This window comes from Sciurus vulgaris (assembly GCF_902686455.1).
Source record: "Sciurus vulgaris genome assembly, chromosome: 4".
In the NCBI taxonomy this organism is placed as follows: domain Eukaryota; kingdom Metazoa; phylum Chordata; class Mammalia; order Rodentia; family Sciuridae; genus Sciurus; species Sciurus vulgaris.
The window spans coordinates 22680274-22695850 of record NC_136464.1 but is presented as its reverse complement, the minus strand read 5'-3'; the positions used below and the strand labels follow the sequence as shown (position 1 = coordinate 22695850).

Genomic DNA, 15577 nt, shown 5'->3' with positions numbered 1-15577 from the left:
CTTCCTACATTCACAGTTGCTGATTCGAAAACCACAATGTGCCAGGCAATTCTATACCTTAACACCCATCAACTCATCTTTACGTCTCTAATCGCAGTTTAACTGCAAAGGATTTTTAGCTAGCTAGAGAGGTCAGCCAATCTAGACAGAAGTCACACCATGAATCAGTAGCATGCTTAATATACATTTCTTACCTTACGCTTGTTGGTAGGACACACGTAGAGATAGCTCAAGATTGTCTTCAAACCCACTTTATCATTCAGCTTCTCATAGGTTGTCCCATAATCAGTTGACCTGTAATTCATAGGAGGCTTTAATGAGGACAGAAGTACACGTCATTCAGCTACTTGTCAGCATAATGCATGTTTTACATAGTAGAATGGCTCTCAGGAGGTTTCTAAATGATTCATGTAGTATATAATGATGCTTAATTATGTACACAGTAGCATCATGTGAGTGGTTAGCATTTGCATTTAAATTGAATTGGTAAAAATTAAAACTCCATCTCTCTACTGCTCCTTAATGTATGCACTTTGCATAAAGGATGTGATTAATTTAAGAAGATTAAGAGATGAGGGTGTTCCTCCAATTGACCAAAGTAATAGACAGTTTTTCAGCTAGATATGACATTTCTAAACTTTTGCTTTCTCTCTGGCACAGTGGAAAGCAGGTTCTACTGATTTATCTACGAACTGTGTTTTCTTTCATGAGTCATAAGATATACGGTGGGTTAGTCCCTTCAAAGGTCATTCAGTCTTTTTCTATTATTTAAGAGCAAGGAAATGTCTTAATAATAAGTGAAATTTCACAACCTTCCCAAATGGCCTTTTCCAGTGTTAAGCAATCCAGAGTGAGCAGAATGTTACCTCTTGGCACTGAAACCATCTTTCTTGTAGATTCTCTTCTCTTTATTTAGCCACTGATCAATAACTTATGACTTCAGATTGAATACATGGGTTTTAATCATCATCTTTATGAAATTCTACATTGTATTTTGAAAATTTAATTCTGGTTGATCATCATGAAACCATGTACAGTAGGGAATGATAATCTGTGTTTGAAGAAAGCAACTGGAAACTATAGGTAACTATTCAACAGTGACAGTTGAGGGACAGGAATCTGGGATTTATATCCTAAGTCCTAGGTTGTTTTCATTTTATCTCAACTTTTTTTCTTTCTTTCTTTTTATTTTTAATTTTTTTTTCATTTAAAGAATAGTTATAAAATTTCCTCTTGGTCTTGTGTCACAAAGCCAATTTCCTATGAAATTTATTCAATCATCCACATCTGTGAACTTCCTCAAACATACCAAATACTGTGCTAACTGCCAGGATGTAACACACAGGCCCTCAAGTATCAAATAGTTAATTTCAACAGGCCAAAAAATAAAGAAATAGTTATAAAGTGCTAGACACAATGACAGAGAAGTTAATAATACTTAGAAGACAAAGTTGGTTTAATCGAAAAAGAACAAAAATGGGGTCATTTTAATTCACTTCTGATCGTGATAAAAACTACGAATTCCTACAGGTCAAAATGACAAACAGAGAAAGTTTCTTTTAACAATCTCAGTTCCATCCACAAACAGCACCACTCAGTACCAGACACTAGAGCAAGAAAGCTGGATAAATGTATTGCTGGAATTAAGGATTGATTCTGCCTTGGAATTCAAGACATTTCATCCTAAAATTTATACCCGGATGGCAAATGAAAAGTCAATATTTTGAAGGACTTGGATAACATTCCATATCATTGAGGATTGGAGTATTATGTAAAACTTCTTGCAAGAACTATGAAGCTTGACAATGGACAGGAATCTAAAACCAGGAAGCAGGGTGAGAGTCATAGACAAGAAGTCACCTGGCACAAGGAAGATACCTAACAGGCTTCTTCAGGACCAGTCCCCCACACTACTACAGTCATGTGAACATTAGCTCGAAGGCCAAGAACATTTGAATAGCATCCCAGATCTCGTTCACAGATCTTACTTGTGAACCACATTGAGACTTCTTAAAATCCTCTTCCCACATCCACTTTTCTTTTCTCAAATTTGCAGCAAATGTGAGGAGATTTCCTGCAACTTTCTAAAAAAATATCTGAGATTTCTTTCCTCCCTCAGTCCACTCTTGGTGTTGGGCTTATTTCTCATCCTTGCCTTTCTGGCCAACATGTTCTTTCTACTAAGACTTGCTTGTCTCCTAAATGTTGTTGACTTTTTCTAGTTTTTTTTTTTTTTTATTGTATAGTTTTTCTTCTATTCAATATCTGAATAATATTTACAAATTCAAGAACAAATAAACATGCAATCTCTACTTGAGAGTTGGTGGGAGGCAGATGAAATGTATTCATGCTTCTGCAATAATACATTTTGCTTACTGAGGTGGAAATAAGACAACTTTGTTGGATATGAGGGAATGGATCAAATTTTCTAGGAAAATAATGGAAAAGGAGGCTAGAGAAGTAGAAACAGTCTATAGAGACTGTAACAATGAGTTTCTTACTATTTCTATTAATAAAAAATACTATATGCTACAAAGGCAAAGGAGGATTACTCTTTAAGTATTCTGTAGAAAATCATCCTCATTATGTGTGTGTACATGTTCACACACCCATGCACATGTGTGTATTTAACTCTAATTCCAATGTGAGGAGATGATAATGGAATGAGTGGCACAGATTTGCATTAGATTATTTTTTCAGAATTGACCCTGTGTTATATTGCATGCTCTAATTATAGCATAACTTCTCCACCAATCCAGTTTCTTCTAGATATCTGTCACTATTTTTTGTATTCTCTCTTGCATCTTGATTTTACAAAGTTCAAAGATCGAACCAATATTGTTAATTCTCCACTCCAGCAGACCTGAAGGTCTAACTATCATGACTTTTATAATAAGCAATTGACAGAAGAAGAAAAAATAATTCATCTTCACACAACCAAATGGTATAGATTGGCAGTCATCCAAGGGTGTTTCACAGTTAGAATGAGAGTGTTGGTGGGTGTTATGGGTAGAACTAACAATCAGTCGGCACACATTGATTGACACAATGGTACAGGAGTGAAAATATTAAATACTTGCAAACCAGCTGGTAAATAGTTACAGCAAAAAGCTTTCTGAGCAGCTGCTCCTATATCCTCACCATCATGGACTATCAGGTACCTTGTGGGTCTCTTCACAGTCCAGCAAGCAAAAGATTGAGGACTGGCACAGTAGAAGTCCTCAAGAAACTTTTCAGACACCAAGACCAGCATCAGTGCTGTTTGGTCCATGTCCATGACAATTAGCCTGCATCCAGGTTGGGGAGACAGTGATCTTGGTGTGGTCTTGCATCCTGAAAGGAAATTACTAGGGCCCAATAGCATCTCCAATTCACAGTTATCAGATGCCTCCAGTTATCTTCCTGTGGTCAACTACGGAAGCCAGAGTCTCCTAAAAACAAGGGCTCTGAACCAGCAGAGGAGAAAGACAGGTTGAACAGCAGGTTGACCAGTAAGCTTGTATACTGTTTGTTAAATATTTGAAGAATCACCCCTAGGCATAGGGGAAGGAATATTTTCCAAAATCAAAATATCTGGAAATGCTTGATTAGGCAAAATTTAATGTTCCTTTACTTCACAAATTTTCACAAATTGTATTATTCTAATTGGCACTGAACCTCTTACATGCATATTTCATGTAGCATTTTCCAAACACATTTGATTATAGGATCCATTACTGAATGATATCAAACGAGATTAGTGTTCTGAGCAACACTATTTGGGGAAAGGAATACCAAATACAAAAATGCAAAAGAAATAAATGAATCTTGGCTTCATGAGGAAAAGAATAAAAAATATTTAAAATAAATAAAATTTGCAAATGAAAACACCAGTCTGTGCTTACCATAAAGTGACTACTATTGCAAAGGAAAAATCAGAAACAAAAAATACAAAAAAAAGGAAGTGTTCTTAAAATATGAATCATGCACAGACACATTTAAGATGCAATTACAAAGTCTTGAATTCTCAACTTGTATCATTTTTTGAAACATTCCAAAGCAAGCATTTTTATCTTCAGGCTTTGTAGGTTGGCTTATCTATAGATTAAAAACAAAATTTCTTTCAACACCTAGACTAGGCTAGAAAAAGTTGAAAGTTAAAAAAAAGCAGCACTCCAGGAAAATAAATATGTAAGTGATTAAATCAAAGCTGCCTCCTTTTGCTTTTGATCTTTAATCTTTATTCTGCTCTTCTTATAAACTTCTTAAATAGCGACTTTCAGAATATTTGAAAGCATGTCTTTAAGTATTTACTAAATACACACAACAGAGACAAGTTGCTCTGAAGGGTGGAGAAACCACATCAGAGGCATCCCACCTGCCTTCCAAGATCCTATGATCTTTCTGAGATGGCAAAATTCCCCAATACACTTGCAGAAGGGATCAATACAGGATATGCCCAGTTTCCACAAGAAGTTGCAGAAATGAAATATACGATTGGGTCTCTTGTAGTCTGTATGCAATCAAATGAGATACTAAAATCAACAGCATTTTTTTTGTAAACTCAATCTATAAAAATCTTTAGCACACAATGAATCAAAATGCAGTCTGTAAAAATAAAAAAATTTTAAAAAGAGCAAAGTGAAAAAGAAATCCTTAGCACATTGAGTAGCACACAATAAATAACCTACCAGTGATGCTTTTCATTATTTGTTTTATATATTTTTTCTTATTTCTTTGTGTTTTTAAAATTTTTTTTCTCAACATTTACTTTAGTGGGTTTTAACCCATAATGTGAGCCCACAAGGAAAATTTCAATCACTGAGCTTTATTTTGATTTAGTTTGCCAAGCAGAAAAGGCATTGATAGAACTTTTACAATATCTTTAAATGCAGCTGAATTTAGTCCATCACATTTTGAAGGAAATGGGCTAGTAGTTTTGTGTAGGACTTAAATCAGAGAGTTAATGATAAGAACTGGAATATGAGCGTTGAAGATTTTATGTTTTGCTTCTACAATAATTTTGTCAGAATTCCATTGCTGTATAGGGTATCATGCTTAAGAAATCTAACAGATAAAATAATAAAAAGGAGCCTTCATTGGGTGCTTACAATGGGATCCAACTTATCACATGCAGAATTTTGTGAGATAAATACTGATAGTAATCGCATATTACAAATAAGGAAGACCTTTTAAAAAAAGCAAAACCAGTCATGTATTCATATATGAACATAGGAAAGTTATGTCCTACTCAGTCATATATAAAGAAAAAAGAACAACAAAAAAAGCAAAACCAGTGGGCAAGTGGCACATGACTATAATCCCAGTTGCTCAGAGGCTGAGGAAGGGGGATCACAAGTTCAAAGCCAGCCTCAGCACTTAGTGAAGCCCTAAGCAACCTAGTGAGACCCTTGTCCCAAATAAAAAAAAAGGATGGGCCAGGGATGTGGCTCAGTGGTGAAGTGCCCTGAGTTCAATTCCCAGTACAAAAATAAAATAATAATAATAAAAGGAAAACCAACACTTCTAAGGCCAAAGTACCTGGAAAGTACAGTTAAGGTTCTCATAACTCAACACCGCTTCCTGCAGAAATTTCTGCTTGTAAGCTTCTCCCCTGAGAAACTCTGATTTGGGGGCATCTGACTGACGGTCACTCCAATTTGGGGAGCAGCATTTGCCTTGAGACCTTATTCTCCAAAGGGTATCAGGAGAGGATGTCAGTAAACTTTCCATTTTGCCCAGCTTTTTACTTGTTATTAGGAAGGCATGGGGACTCTAAGCTCCCTACATGCCAAACTAGAAACCAGGAGTTCACCCCTCTGCTTCTCACCAAGAAACATCTGCTTGATACCCATATCCTGACCACTCTACATGCTATGAGGACAGTGAACACAGTGTTCCCCGGTCTCCAGGACAGTGCTGGCAGATAGCAGGTGCCTTCTCCATGTGAAGGGTGAAGCTGTGCAGGCAATCTAAATGACACACTGAACCAGGAAGCACTGAGCTGCTCCTTCAATAAGACTTTAGAATGTATCCAAATGTTTTGAACCTCTTCATCCCAGAGCCCCAGGGAAGGAAGATGCCCTATTCCAGACACATAGAGACATCCTGCCAAGGTCACAAAGCAAAGACTTGGGCTATAGAGGGAGGCATGGGGCCAGGAAGCATCAGGGTATTACTCAGATCGTTGCCAATGAGATGCCCTGAAAGCAGAACAGTGTTTGCCTCTAAATCATGCAGCCATGGCATCTGTGTTTTGTTTCTTTCCTAAAATCATTAAGAACAGCCACTTTCATTGCTCCTCCTGCATTTGGTGGCATAAAAATAGCTTCCCAAGCTAAAGGCACATGGGCTGCCTCACAGACTCTGCTCCTTAATAACTTAGGACGCATGAGGTTACAGCAGTGAGAATAATTTAGGGTTTGGAAAATGTTTGCGAGTGAGTCGACATTTAAATAACTTCATTATCATTCATTGACAGATTTTTTTAACCTGTCAGTGCAATTGATATTTCTATTACCATGTTATAACAAACCCCTGCACATTTTAAATACAGTCACCAGATTCCATTAGTCTACCCACTGTCAAGAAAATATCTCCAAATCCATTTTTCATAATACCTCAAGAATATAATAGGCAATCTACATCAAACGATGACGTGGGGCTGAAGGAAATTGTCTGCTGCTTTCTAAGGATTGTGCCCTGAAATATGTTTGCTGTCAGCCTAAACATATAATTTAAATGTTCTGCTCAGACATTATGGTACAGCCTGAGCTGAAGGATCATCTCTCTGTTGCCTGGACAATCTGAGCTTTCCAGGTTAACTTGCAGAATTAGCTCAGGGGGTTCAATCTTGCATTTAAGGGAAGTCACATAAATTTGATATAAAGATATTTTTATTCTGCCATACTATATGAAATTTGTAATGAAACACAAAAAGTTTATTTTTTTAAAAAAGAAAGGAACAGGTATGTGTTGTTAATAATCATTAAAAGTTCTGATCTTTCTGTGCCATTATACTCCCCACCCAAGGTTTCTCTTTATGCTGTATTCTTGATGTTTCTAGTCATAAAAGACAGTTGAGATAAGGAACTTTTATAATGTATTTGATTAGAGTTTGTGCATATTGTTCCAAGGAAACAGTGGCAATATAGTATTATCCAATGCATTGCGGCAGCAATTTTTCTGCTATAGGTAATTTTTCCCATGATACAGAGAACATTAAAGCTCACAGGTATACTTATCTCTGACATGTCTGAGAGACATGTCTATTTTTAAGTATAAAAAACATCCAACATCACTGCAGATATATGGATCTTTGACTATTTTGTTTAAAAAGAGGGAAGGCAAGTAATTTATGTAGAGATCACCTATTTGGCTTTTTAGGAACAGGTAAGAAGTAGACATATTATCCTAAATTAGGTAGATGTTCATGACTTCATTCTTGCACACACACACACACACGCACACACACGCACACACACACGTTTGCCTATCTCCATTCTCTGTTTTATGCACTCTCCACTCCAGTTCTGTTTTCATGCCCTAGGACACACACTACTGTTTCTATTTGGCTAGAACTTTTGCAGCCTTATAGATAAATTTACTACTAACTCCTTCTCATAGATGCAGCCTCTCTCATCTCTCCATGTCTTTGTGACCACAGCATCCGCTGCTAAGCAAACAAGTTGGGTAGCTTGGGGGAGGACAGAGAACATGTATGGCTTCTCACCTTTTAAAACTCTCCTTCAAAGTTATTTTCCTTGAGATGCCTTTCCTGACCATGCCAATCAACTAGTGGTCTTTGTTCTTCTGACACTCCAGACCCTTGGAGAGTGTACTGTCATTGTTGATGTTTACAGGGTTTTTTTTTGTTTGTTTGTTTTTTGTTTTTTTTTTTTTTTTTGTGTGTGTGTGTGTGTGTGTGCACTAATAGACTCCAGTCTCTAAAAGCAGGACTAGTTCATATTTAGCCTTTCACCCTTCTTCCTATTGCAATTTATTTATATACTTCAAAGTTGGACTCAAATATACCTTCCTGCAATCAACTTCCTCACATACCTCTGCTCAACAGATTGACACTCTGCTTTGTACCCCCAGGTAACTCATTTAAACTTCTCCTTCTTGATTTTCATATTCTGTCATGTCTCACAAATGCATGGGTCTGATCTCCCTCCAAGTGGCCGACTACCAGGAAGCAAGTGCACTTGTGATTAGTTTTCTGCATCTTACAAACCACATAGAGCTCAATGTGGCTGAATGGAATTGAACACAGTACCCTGAAAAGTTCTCTGCTATCATTGAAAGTCTTAGTTGCAAAAGTTTATATTAGATTGTTATAGTACTTTTGGGAGTGTGGGGGAGCAAGAAAACATCAGGACTCCTTGCTGAGTTTGTGTCAGGCAAAGATAATTATGAGACATAAATATTAGAGAAATTAGGGATTCATTAAGGAAGAACATATACAAAAGTGTATGTGAAGTGTATTATATATTGAATTAATTTATTAAACATTATGCAGAAATATAGCTATGGAAAACATAGATTTATCAGCTACACAGGGCAAGATAAATTTGGGAGGGGAGGGTGCATATCTGTTAGGCTTCATAAAATGTTTTGTCTTTTGATACATGCCTAATCTGCAGGCATTTCTGATCCAACTGGTACACCATTCATCACCATAATGAGGTCAATTTTCATAGGCTACAGCACCCTATACCCATAACTTACTATGCTAAATAGTTTGTGAATTATAGTAGTGAACATCCAAGGAATGCTTAATACATACCACATTCTGGGCTGAGCACTTTACCAGGATGACCTCATTTCCCTCTCACAAACACCCTCTGAGTTAGGTAGGATCCAGATTTTACATTTGAGGAGACTAAGACTTCAGGATCAGTGACATGCTCATTGACACACAGCAATAATGAATCTGGCCTGGATTTAAACCAAGCAAGCATGCTCAAAATAGCATGCTTGATCCATTCAGGTGCCAGAAGATTGACAGGAAAACAGAATAGAGTATCTGAGAAAAATGGAATTTCCAATATGGTACTCCCCAAATTTAGATGATGTATACTTCCAACAGTGAACAACTATGGTTTATAATACCTATTGGTTATCATCCTAAAGTCAATTTTGTATTACAGGGAGGACCCCTTGCCAAACATCTAATAAATTAAGACTTCAAATACATTGATGACAACAGGAACTATTGCAGATTTTCCCTCCAGCCTTGAAGAACGCACTGCTGCAGACAGGAGATGGTGGAGGTCTACATATTCCTTATCTTAGGACCCACATTAGAAAATGAAGTTGAGCTGCAACTGCTATTGTCGTGTTCTATTTCTGCCAGAGGGCTTCACTCTCCTCTCCTCTCCTATGACGTTCAGTTGGCTTAAGGAACCACGTGATTGCCCTGTTCTTGGAATATGCAACATAAATACACTATTTATCAAATGAAGCCAAAAGTTACTTGGCCCTCCTAGCCCTTCCATCAAAGCTTACATAGGAAACTTATGAAAAATGTATTCTGAAAGGACAGCAGCTGAACACTTAGCAGGGACAATGGAATTTACTTGCTCCCCTGATATTAAAATGACTCAAATACCCTCAGTTGTGTAAGCTGATCCCTGAGGGTCATGCTCTATGCTCTAAGGTCAATTGGATAGGTGTTTTTTTTTTTCCCCATAGACGATGGAATCCTTGGTCTCCTATGATGGGTGCTTACCTGAGCTTTTGCTACCTTTATTTTTCTAAAGATTAAATGAAGTAGATAATGAGTGAATTACTCCCTCATCTGTGAAGCCTGGACCTGCTGGTGTCAAGTACTGACCATGACATTCTAGAATTCCAGTTTGGGGAGTTTTAGGAACTCAATATCAACAGTAAACTCTACAAGGCCCTTCTGAGGAGCCCTGCTTATAGAAAAATACCATCTCAAGGTCACTGGAGACCACACCAGTTGTAGTGTGAAGGCAGGGTACACTGTCTATTGCATCCCATATGTTTTCTGCAAAGGTAAAGTTATTACATCAGACAACAAAGTTGGTTTGTTATGCACATCTTTACACTGCTTGAGAACAACACCATTTTCCCCCTATTACTTTGAGGAAAGCTAAAACTGCTAGAGAGAAATTCAAAGTTGTTTTAGAAATGAATTTATCTCTGTTCAATGTTTTCATTTTTTTCCTAAATAAGTTTAAGCCCAAGTCTAATTTTATATTAGAAATGGAGTTATCCTTATAGAAACACTTATTCTCCTCCACCCCAACCTATGCACTAGTTTACCTCTCTTTTAGTGATTCTTTAACTCCTTCATACAACTTTGAGGATCAATAAAATACAGTTTCCCATATAAGAATAAGTTCACCTCTTTGATGCTTCAGGGGAAGTAGCTGAGACCTGAGTAAGTTGAGCATTTTGTTAAGATCAAAGTCATGAAGAGAACACAGGTTTTCTGATTTTCATGCTGAGATATTTGTCCAAATTTTATGAGGGTGTCCAGAAACACCCTCATCTCATCAAGGAAAAAATCTTATAAAGTCTAACTATCTCAGAGTTCATTAATACATTAAAAAAAAAATGTTGATACTATATGTGAAAACTCCCCCCTCCAAGGGGGGCACCGCTGGTTTTATACAAATTGATTCTCACTCACAGTTAAAAGGATTTACAAAAATGAGTCTCCACCATCATAATTAAACAAGCAATAAAACAACTAAAATAGACAATGCAATCAGTTTACAGAAGTAGGGGCAGTGAGGTTGCTAATTATTTGCGAAGGAACAGGAAGAACAGCTTGGTGCCCAGGAAGCTGGTCACCCACCAAGCCCACAGTCTAGAGATACAGCTGGGACCATTAAATAAATCTTGTACCATCTAATTAAAAAAAAAAAAAAAGAAAAAAAAAAAAACTCCCCCCTCCAAATTAAAAAGAGGCCTAGATATATTAAAAAAAAAAAAAACTTAGTCTTGTACACATAAGAATTACACCATACTGATAACTGATCATTCATGAGAAGACAGAATGGACATCAAAAAATATTAAAAACCACAAATAAGTATAATGCTCAGAGAATACTCCATTGTATTTCTGGAGAAGTAAAAATTTTTAAAGCCCAGAAACGAGTCACAGATCTCCATCCACTCCCATCTGCATATAGAGTCACCCAGTCAACCCACAGACAAAATCCATTTCAAAACCTGGGGGGTCTGGCTGACAGGGATGTAGCTGTACCACACACCATCACTGTGGGCCACACTGGCAACTGTCCACAAGTACCCAGGAGAACTACTGGGTACCACTTGCTCCCAGATATTCCAATTTTTGAATGGAAAAGCTTCCAGCCCTACAGACAAACTTACCATAGTCATTTCCCTAGATTCTCAAATGCTTCAAGATGGACACACTATAAACAGAAGCACTGGATTCTTCTTGGTTTTGTTCTCTCCATGGCACAAGAAGAATCTTGACCATTAGTAACTGATGCTTGTAAAATATTCACCAAAAGCCCAAAACTTTGATTCTTTACAGTCAAACATATGTGCAGCCTGTTTAGAGTTAATGCGATTATTAGATATTTGTTGTGGCAAAGTAGTGTGATGACCCCTTTGGGCACTCACTCAGCAACTACTTACAGTGAGTCTCCCATGTGTCAGGCCTTGCTCTGGCACTGATGATAAAATAAGGAGAGAAAAGAAAACATACACAGTTGGTATTCTTATGAGCTTAAGTTCTAGTGGGAAGAGAAAGACTATCAGCACTTCATCAAACATAAATAATTTTTCCAGAATGATAAGGACAATGAAAGACAGAAAGACAAGGTATAGCGCTTTAGGTAGCACAAAGAAGTTCTCCCTAAGGATGCTTTTCAGAATAAATATGAATGATGCACCTGGTCCAGGTAGAGGGAAAATCAAGGGCACATGATAGGTCCGAGCAGAGGGCATGTGACATGTGACAAGGAAGTGAGCGTGTTGGAGCAAAGTCACCAAGAAAGGTAGAACTGTCATAAAGAGGGTCACATGCCAAGAGAAGAGTGCTGAGACCACGGGGAACCACTCAGGTCATGTGAAGTCACCGGAGCTTCCAAGAAGGGAAGAATGTGATCTTACTAAGGTTGGGGTAGAGTGAAGGTTCTGGAGTTGCACTTGGGAGCATGGTTCCTTGTCTGCAGAATGGGGAATCATCATGGTCTCTGCGCCACAGGATTGCTGGAAGGACTAGACAGGGCAACTCACCAGGGAATTCTAGGCAGGCAGCAGACAAGCACCAGCACGGCTCTCCGTGGTGGTCCAGCTGCTCCATTCACAACCATGTGCCTCCAGGGAGCAGAGTCGGGAGACATCCTTTGAAGGTCCAAGGAACAAAATTACACAGGACATGAATAAATCATTGACTTGGGCCTGCTTTGCTATCTTAAATTCCCAAAGGAGAAACGATAAATAGATAATGTGTACATGTACCATTACACAAATGGAATGAATCTACATCACAAATGGAATGAATCTACATCGTGCACAACCAGAGAAACAAAAAGATGTATACAATTTATATACAATGAATCAAAATGCAGTCTGTAAAAATTTTTAAAAAGTTAAAAAAAAAAAAAAGAAAATCAATGGAAAGTGAAGATGCACTGTGATTGCTTAACATTAAAATAAGTTCCCTAGATGTATATTCCTAAGGGATATTGAGCAGGACATGTGGATAACAGTGAGAACTATATTATTTTAATATTAGAGTTTGAAGTTGAAAATATTACATACTTGAAAACCAGATTCCATAAAGTATCGACACCACTGGATGGAGTTGAATTGGAAACGTATCATTGTGGAGAGCATGGAGTTTCTGATACCATGATCTACCTAAATTCTTCCTATAATATTTTGGCTCTATAACGTCATATTTTTAGCCCCCTCCCACCCCAGAAGTCACCTACATTAATTTTCTACATGCATTCCTGCTTTTTACATTCCTATTTTTTTTTAAATTATAGTTCTCTCATTCTCTCCAAAAATAATACATCCTCCAATTCATCTCTCCTTTGAATAGCATTTTCGATTTTCAAAGCTGGCTGCAAGTCTTAATAGCACCAATAACTCCTTCAACTCAACACCTTTGTATTTCTCTCACTGCAGAACATTTAGTGTTTATATGCCTACCATATAAGAAAAGTGATTAAGGGTCACCCTTCCAAGAAGAGCCAGTGCCAGGGCTTGTCACAATAATGGGCTCTGAAGTCGCCAATGCAGACTTTGCCAATGACCTGCTGAGTGACCTTGGGCAAGGTGCCCAACCTCTCTGAGATACATTTAATAATGCTGATTGACCTCACAAGGTTGCTGGAAGGAATCACTGATCAACACTGATTGTCAAACACTTAATCCATACATAGCACTTTCTAAATATTTACTGATATACAATGAGCTCATAGCATCTGAGGGCCAAAGAGATCTGCATAATCACAGGAAACCTTGAACCCCATAAAACTGTTTACTGTGCCTGAAGTGGTTATTTTTTCTTAAATATCACCAGCATTCTAGGATGGTTTGGTTTTCATATTCTAACTGAGGAAAATGAATCAGATCAAAGAATCTTTAGGGGCACCTACTAGATAAAAGAAAGATTCTAGTCCATTACAATGGCAAAATTATGAAGTGCATAAACCACTGAACTTATCACTCAATGAATCAGATGAGAAGAGTATAGCACAAGACGGAGGCTAATCTGGGCACTGTGGATAATATAAAATAAGCAAGGATCCTATTCTCAAGGAGCTTGTATTTTAGCCTAAGAAAAAAATGGGTCTCACCAATATAACAATTGCTTTTTCTTATTTACATAAGTATTCAGATGAATAAACAGTGTTGCATTAAAAAGACAGTGGGGTAGCTACTTTGAATCATATGGCTTTGGAAGATGGATCTGAACAAATGACATTAATGGAGAGGGAACTGGCTATGCACTGGAAGCATAGGCGACCATAGTGCAGGGGACTCTAGCTATGCAGGAGAAACCACAAGAGTCCCGTGCTTATAGCACAGAGGGTGAGGAATACCAAGAGGCAGGCAGGGGCTGGCTTTGGGGGGAAGGAATTTGGGTGTAACAGTGTAGGATGGGAAGGCACAGGCGTGAATGACAGTAAGCAAGGAACTGAGAACATCTTTAAAGGATCATTTTGGTTGCTGTGTGGAGAGTAAACTAGAGTTGACAGAATTAAAAAGAAAGTAGGGAGATCAGTTAAGTAAGTGATAATGATGTCTTAGACTAGGGAGGAGTGCCAGCAATCATCCCTGCCTTCTTTTTTTTTTTTTTTTCTTTTTGGTTAGGAGTTATCATTTGCACAAAAATGGAGTCATATGAAATTGTTTCTATTTATAAATCCTATTTCTAGTCATTATTTACATTAATTTTTAGCCATAAACTTATAACGATTTCTTCACTTTAAGCTCTTCGGTAGCATAATTCTGATTTAATGCCTGATTTTTCTGTTGCATTTAGAAGTAGGCAATTCCTGAGACATTCTGGTGAAAGATACACTGTAAGGGATGTGGCTTCTCTGACATTGAGGGTGCGGTTTTTATAATCAACATGAATAATTCAGCAGTGTATTAGTTGTGCTTTATTATAATCATTTACTTCAACTTGAACTATAGTTTGAGAGTTATGGACTCTTTTTTTTTTTTTTTTTTAATCAGCAGAAGCTCATCCATCACTGTGCATCCCTGAGATCTACCAGGATATAAAACTTGCTATTTATGGCAACAATTGTGATATGAAATGAGAATCAGTATTTTGTTCCCCTGGCATCTAACCTTAGGTCAAGCACAGGATCTAGAGATGGATTTGTACAGGAAGTGAAATGAAAGCCCATAGCTAGAGATTAATGCCGGTCAGGGTGCTCCAAGGGAATGCCCTTTTTCTGGCTGCTTCCCAGAAGAAAAATGGTCAGTAATGTGGAGTATGTGTCAAAGCAAAACCGAGGGGTAGCAGAGGGATGACAGACAGGATGCCCAAGTGTGTCAGCATCACAGTGCATAAGCCTAATTTTCTCAAAATGAGTTATGATCTCCCAAGTCCTGTTCAGAGATTGCCTTGGGAAAAGAGTCTCCAAGACTCATTACTTAATTCACTCAATCTTCAGCTGTTTATTGAATATTATTTCTGTGGTTAGATCTGCTCTAAACTTCTCTCCCATTACAGTGTAACTTTATATGTCTCTTGCAAATACCACCACCATGAACATGGATGTAATCAGTCTTTGTAGTCTGGGATGGGTAGCTGTGGGTATTTTCATGTCGTGAGCAGGTTTCCTGGAGCAAGCTTCCTGAGGACAGACTTCTTGGGCAGCTACCTTTGCACAGAGCCTCCCATAAGGCGTAAGTGTTTAGGTATTGACTTAATGTTTCTGATAAAGATGAGCCTAAGGAAAATCACTATAGAAATGAAGGCATTTCTACTATTGTTTGCTATAAAACATGTTTGGAAATGCTAAGAGAGACCCTTTTCTTTGCCATACCAGCATTTTTGTACAAATTTTGAATGAGAACCAATCTTTCCCTAAAATTCAGGGAAAAGCATCTCAGGCTT

The 15577-nt window shown here is 37.7% G+C and overlaps 1 protein-coding gene across 8 annotated transcripts in view; it reads right to left on the bottom strand.

Moving 5' to 3' along the window:
- Nucleotides 1-15577, bottom strand: part of SORCS1 (sortilin related VPS10 domain containing receptor 1) — a 469944-nt gene that overhangs the window by 218266 nt on the left and 236101 nt on the right. For all 8 annotated transcript variants that reach the window (XM_079136908.1, XM_079136906.1, XM_079136907.1 and 5 more), the window contains exon 3: nucleotides 195-294. In XM_079136908.1, the coding sequence (XP_078993034.1) occupies nucleotides 195-294 (100 nt within the window). The remainder of the gene's footprint in view (nucleotides 1-194; nucleotides 295-15577) is intronic.